Source organism: Mobula hypostoma, chromosome 9 (assembly GCF_963921235.1).
Source record: "Mobula hypostoma chromosome 9, sMobHyp1.1, whole genome shotgun sequence".
NCBI classification, from domain to species: domain Eukaryota; kingdom Metazoa; phylum Chordata; class Chondrichthyes; order Myliobatiformes; family Myliobatidae; genus Mobula; species Mobula hypostoma.
In genome coordinates, this window is record NC_086105.1 from 41,351,215 (window position 1) to 41,358,239 (window position 7,025).

A 7,025-nucleotide genomic window follows, 5' to 3' on the forward strand; every position below is an offset into this window, starting at 1 on the left:
TTCAACCACTGGTTTGTTCCAAGTTCAGACCCACACTTTAAGTTGACTTGCAGAATGCTGCCACCATGTTTAAAATGCTTCTGTCATTATATTTTTATTAATACAGTGCCAGAGTGATGGATTCACACCTGCAGCACCAGGTGACCATCAGGCAGTATTGAAGGGAAGTTTTAAGAGGTATCCTTTTAAAAACATTCTGGCAATTTGCTTCCTCCCCCATTCATATCTATGAAATTTGAAAATAAATCTTTGCTCTTCTTGTCTTACACTTCCACAGTCCATGTCATCACCAAGATATATCTTTCTTTCTTTAATATCACGAAAATTATTAGAGACATTTTAGAATCTCTTAGATCGGCACATGGATGATAGAAAAATGGAGGACTATGTAGGGAGGTGGGGTAAAATTAATCTTAGGGTAGGTTAAAAGGCCAGCACAGCATCACGAGCCAAAAAGCCTCTACTGTACTATAGTGTTCTATGTTTTATGTTCACTATTTTTACTAGTAAGGTGAAGATACAAGGGTAAAATTCCATTCAAGAACAAGAATAATTTACCAAATGGAGAAAGGATGAACAATCTGTAAAACCAATGACTTTCGAAAGACTGGAGTTACTCCCCATCTCACTGCTGACAGTGTATTCATTAAACTTGAGAGTTCAAGTCAGAAGCTTATCCATTAAACCATTTTTCAAATTGCCATTATCAGTGACATTACTTTTATAGTTCAATTTGAATAAACATTCAGTGGCCATTTTATTAGGTAACTCCTATACGTAATAAAATGGCCACTGAGTATATGTTCTTGGTCCTCCTGTTGCTTTAGCCCATCTGCTTCAAGCTGTGACATGCTGTGCATTTCAAGTTGCTTTCCTGATCTCCTGCATGAGGTTATATGAGTTACTGTTCCTTCCTGTCAGCTTGAACCAGTCTGGCCATTCTCCTCTGACTTCTCTCATTACAAGACTTTTTTGCCCACAGAACTGCTACTCACTGCATGTTTTTTTCTTGCTTTTTTTCATCATTCTCTGTATAATCTAGAGACTGTTGTGCGTGAAAATCAGAGGTGATGAGCAGTTTCTGAAATATTGAAACCACCTTGTCTGGCACCAACAATCATTCCACAGTCAAAGTCATTTAGATCACATTTCTTACCCCTTCTGATGTTTGATCTGAACAACAACTGAATTTTGACCATGTTTGCATGCTTTTATGCATTGAGTTGCTGCCATATAATTGGCTGATTAGATGTTTGCATTAACAAGCAGGTGTATAGGTGTACCTAATAAAGTGGCCACTTGGTCTATTTTTATCTGGTCAATATCCAATAATATACCTTGAGAATTGAGTCCAGCAGATTACTGTGATGGGTCTGAGTTTACAGCTGAACAAAACTCAGGCTTATAACTGTTTCAGACTGCTTTCAAATTATTGCAATGATTAACTCTTTCAGGACACATTTGCAGCAGTTAAGGGGTGATAGATGTAACATTAAATCCAAGAAATTTCGGACAGAGAGCTAGAGAAGCAATCCCTTTTATGCATGGAGTGGGAGACTGTGGAATGCATTAGCAGAGTTAATGACTTGAAGCAGAGACCATTGAGAATGTTGGAAGAGGATAAAAGGGATGTGGTCACGTGACACCTGGGATTGGGATAACAATTGCTGTGAACTAATTGAGCCAGACAGCCACATTCTTTGACGACTGCGTGCGTAACTCAATGTTGTTTCCATTTCTACTGTCATCACTGTGTTTAAATCATTCTGCAGAAGTAAACATTCCCATCATATTATTACCGATTCCAGATGCCCTGCATGTGTCTTACTCTAAAGGCAGCTCTACCTTCATCCTCAGACAGCTGGAGTTTTTGTTTCTGCAAGAAATCTTCAGAGGAGGCTGCTATTCAATACAGTACTTGAGAACTGACAGCTTTTCAGCATAGCAGTTTCTGCCTCCTGTGACAGCCAGGTGACCACAAGTGCTTGCATTTGAACAGGAAATATTGTTCCAGGCTTCCTGGAATTGGCCCAAGTTCCTTGATTCGGCCACTTGCTAACCTTAGTCCTGCTGCTGAAAGTCTTTTATCAGCCCACTACTGGCCAAGAGTGATCATGCTGCAAAGAGAGAAGCCTCTTGTACAAGGATTATCCTGACAATATGTTACTGTCCTACCCTATCATATTTTTTGCATTTCCACCAATCAAATGCAGAAATAAACTTCTAATAAACTGTGACAAAGCACAGAGTGATTTCAACACCCAAATGATCATCTGTTGACCAGATCATCTCATTGATCTCCCTCAAGCAAACAGGACCACTCAGTTCTAATTACAGACTTATTCCAAACTTCAATGAAGGAGGTGTGGTACTCTGACTGTCATTTTTATTGAAGTAACCTTTGATCGACTGTAGCATCAAGGAGACCTGGGGAAACGGAAGTTAATTGGCAGCAAGGGGAAAGACTCCAGTAGTCCAAAGTTCAAAGTATATTCGTCATCAAAGCATGCATATGCATATGATATACTATCTTGAGATTCATTTTCCTGCACACATTTCTTGGATTATGATTATTGAAAGCTAATCATTCCAGCTCCAAAATGTTGTTGCAGAAGTTCCTCAGGGCAGTATCCCAAAGCCAACCATTTTTAATTATTTCATCAATGACCGATTCTGTCCCATTATCTAAGTATGGTGCTTACTTATCATTGGGCAACGTTTACTTCTATTTTCACTATGAAAATGAAACCATGTGTGCCTACATACAGCAAGACTTTGATAATATTTAGTCATGAATTGATACCTGGCAAATAATATTTGCACTTCTCAAATGCTATGCATTCCCTATAAGAGTGAGTCTAACCATCAACCCTAGATATTCAATGACATCATCATTCCCAAATCCCATTGACTAAAAAAGCAATTGAACCAGGTGCATTAACAGGGAGGCTACAAAGGCAGGTCAGAGAATGAGTATCTTGTTGAAATAACTCACCTCCTGACACCCCATAGATTTAGCACTATCTACAAGACAGAAGTCAGTAATGTGATGGTGCACCCTCCATCTTTCTGCATAGGTGTGGCTCCAACAACACTGGAAAAGCTGAACTTCCAGGTGTAAACCTATATACCTGCTTGTTAATGCAAACATCTAATCCAAGCAGCCTTCTTGATTGACAACCCATCAAACCCTTGAAACATTCATTTTCTCTTTGATGGCCAAATCATGACGGCATTGTTTAGAATCTGCAATATCCAAAGCATTCACCTGGACCATTCAGCCATCACCTCCCGGTACCTCTCCCTCTACCACTAAGAAGGGCGACAGCAGAAGGTGCTTGGGTCCATGCCCTCCTGCTCTAAGCGTCATCATCCTGACTTACAGCACACAGTTTTGTCATTCATTGCTGCAGGATTGAAATTCTGAAATTTTGTATGTGGTAAAATTGTGAAAGTTCCTCCAAATGAAGGCAATTTCTCATTATCATCTGCTTAAGGGCAATGAAAGATGACACAAAGTGATAGCCTTGTCTGTGACTCCCATCTCCTGTAAATGAATTTAGAAGACAAATAAACATCCAAGGTACATACACCAACAATATCAAGTTGAACTGCAAGTCTGGCAGACTTCCCTTCCCCAATCTCCTTTCCTATCATCTCAAGAGTCATCAGGAATTTAATTAGCAACCCCAGCATTGACCTTGCCAAGACACACAACTTCAACATATTGCAGGAACTAAATGTAGAACCAAAGTCAAAACCACTGCTTTGTATTTAAAGGAATTTTAAATCATGTTTGTATCTATTTGCGTCTTTTTGGCTGCTCTGAGAGAAAAAGAACTGAAAATCTCTCCTCAAATTCGCGTTCAAAAATATGCAAAGAGCATCGTGTTATTATAATGCCATGCTAACAGCAAACCTGCCGGGTCAGATTCTGATCTATGGAATCAGAATCTTGGTTGTATTTTTTCTAGTGTATAAAGTAATGCTGACCTAATTAAAGTCCATACATTTGAAAAACAACTTTTGCTTTACTCGCAGAAAACCCTCGTCATTTGAAGCATTTGTGCCGACTGAAAATACGGAAACTTATGGGGCAAAGGCGACTGCAAGATCCTACATGTTTAGCATTGCTTCTTCTCCCTCCTATGCTTGTGGATTACCTCTTGTATAAGGAATATGATCTGTATGGAAAAAGTCTTAATGCACTGCATTAGTATGTGAACTGTAATCATCATGTACCATAATTGTAGTTATAGTATCTTATAATTCATATTCTTAAATTGGTCATAAAACCGTTGAATTACCACCTACAGGGAGCCACCATTTTGCTGAATTGTTCTGTGCAGTTAGTGTAACAAGTGACAAGTCTGTAGCATTAAGCATTGGTTGAACTATTCTGAAATTACAATATTTGCAAATCACAAAAATGTTAAAAATGCATAATAACACACAAAATGTTGGATGAACTCAGCAGGTCATCAGGCAGTATTTGTGGAAAGCTATGAACAGTCATCGTTTTGGTCCAAAATATCAATTGTTCATTCCTTTCTATAGATGCTGCCTGACCTGCTGAGTTCCTCCGGCATTTTGTGTGTGGGTACTCTGGATTTCCAGCAGCTATGGAATACCTTGTGTTAGTTAAAAGTACAGAGCTTTTCAAACATAAAACTAAACCAACCAGAAGCCTTTATTTTGAAATAATCTCCTGTAGGTCCAACATAATAAGGGATGGCTGTATTTCACAGCTTATACTTCATGCTTTTTCATAAACCCAACTTTGCCATACACAAACTCTTCAAGATCTTGTGCATGTCTATACATTTCTATACAGTTTTCAAAGGCAGCCAATTGTGCAGCAGCTCAAGTACTTTTTAGCATATTTCTTCTCACCTTGTGTAATGTAGTTTCCATCTCTTCTCTGCGGAAAGCAGTATTATTCCTGCTGCATAGCAGTTTGTACTCCTTTAATACCAGCTCCATTTAGATCTTTGATAGTGAGTGTTGACACTTTTAAACGGTCATGATCAAAATCAATGTGATGAATGTAACTATGGTAAGTTTGCATTCATATTAAGTGTTAACTTTGGAGTTAATTCAGGTCCTCTGTATCAGTACAATGAGGCCCTATACTGAGTAGCTGGTAATGATGAATGAATTGTTAATAAATTTCTCCATGCTTGAAAGCCATTTCTTAAGCTGACGCAGAACCATAATATTAAACGTTTTCGGCTCCTCCAACAGTAATTGAACCCTACCCACTGGATGAATGAGCTTAAGTAAGCAAGCCAAGTACTTCACTGATGTGTACATTTCAGTGCCAATCTGAAACTATATAGTTAGGTATAATTAATTTCCTCATTCAGCAGGTCCTATAATAGCAGGTCAATTATAGTCCAAAACAAATTACTCTTCACTTTGTCATTTGCATCATGCTGACAGACTAGTAGTTTACAGGGATTGCTGATCACTTCTATTCCGGACATTCACCTTATTTGATGAAATACTTCAAAATATAAACCTGTTCATTAAACTATACAGGCATGCTTCTGGATTCGAGTTGTTATTGCTTAAAATAAACTGGTTTATTTTATTAAAATAATTAGCATTAAGTACACTGCAATGTTTCCCCATAATTTTAGGTGATTCACATCATTCTTTATGCTGTACTCAAGAAGACTAGTGAGAAAATCTGCTGAAATTAAAGTATTTATGCTATAAACTATGTTTTCTCATTTGTGATTTTATTTCCTTCACTGTTTTCCTCCACTGAGTTGTTACCTCTAGCAGCAAACAGTAAAAGAAACTTACCCCTCACATCCCCTTTGAACCTACCCCTCTCACCTTCATTGTATGCCCTCTGGTATTAGGCATTTCTACTGTGAGAAACAGATACTCCCTTTCTACTTTATCTATGCCTCTCAAAATCTTATAAACTTCGATCAGATCTCCTCTCTGCCTCCACCGAGTAAGAATGACTTACCGTGGTTTTTTAAAAACTGGTTTGCTATTTCTAACAATCATTGCGCATCACAACATGGAAATGGTACAAAATCAGTCACAAGCTGGGCTCAGTCTTCATTATGCAGTAATTGTTATTTTAATAAAATACATAATCTGATTCAGATCTCTTCCTGACACTGCGCCTACTAACACTTCTGAAATCAACTTTCTCTACTAATATATCCTATCATGCAATTCACACATACAAAATGGGAGAAGTTCCTCAAGATTTATCCCACTCCATCACTGGAACATTGATGGAAATGTGATAGGATTGCCATTCCTTCATGGAAATTACCTGTGGTGGTTCAATAGTTAACACTGCTGCCTCACAGTTCTAGGGATCAATATTTGATACTGACCTCGGTTGTCTCTGTCAACAGTTTACACATTCAACCCGTGTGTTTCTAGGAGGTACCCCAGATAGCTATCACACCTTAAGCACATGATAGTAGGTTAATTGCCCGTTGTAATTTACTCTTTTGTGTGAATAGACAGCAAAAAAACGAGGAAGAATTGATGGGCATCTAAGGAAAATAAATTGCAGTCAAAGGGAAATAAAAGAAGATGGAACTAATGGGGTTGGGAGATAGAATAGATCAGATGGGTTGAATAGTATCTATCTGTGTCAGAATTATTAAATAAAATACATATATTGTTAGGTTAGGTATTCAGAATTCATTCCATTTTTATCATTTATGTTGGTACACCCTTCCAATTAGTATTATCCAATAAATCTCAACCTGATGTCCAACCTTTGCAGGTCCAGCCTCCCAGCTTAAGTTCTGATATGAGGATTGAAGTGTCAGCATCCTCTTCTTTAACTGAGCCCCATTAAATCCAGTAAAATTGTGCTCAAAATGTGACCCTAAATGGAAACACTGATGCTGATCACCTAATGTTAATCAATAATGGTATCCATTAAGAGCCAGCATTTTGTTAGAAGTTGTATCATTATTACTTGCTTTACTAAACTTTAAAGCAGAGGGGAATGTCAATATGCTATATTGCTCCCAACCTGA

At 38.0% G+C, this 7,025-nt stretch overlaps 1 protein-coding gene across 3 annotated transcripts in view; it reads left to right on the forward strand.

Annotated features, from left to right (window-relative positions):
* LOC134351671 (ankyrin repeat and SOCS box protein 15-like) overlaps positions 1-5,706 on the forward strand; it is a 33,153-nt gene extending 27,447 nt beyond the window's left edge. For 2 of the 3 annotated variants that reach the window (XM_063058150.1, XM_063058151.1), the window contains one exon: positions 4,042-5,706. In XM_063058150.1, the coding sequence (XP_062914220.1) occupies positions 4,042-4,217 (176 nt within the window). In that variant the 3' untranslated portion in view covers positions 4,218-5,706. The remainder of the gene's footprint in view (positions 1-4,041) is intronic. The other variant, XM_063058152.1, reaches the window with a different exon arrangement.
* Positions 5,707-7,025: the final 1,319 nt, after the last annotated feature.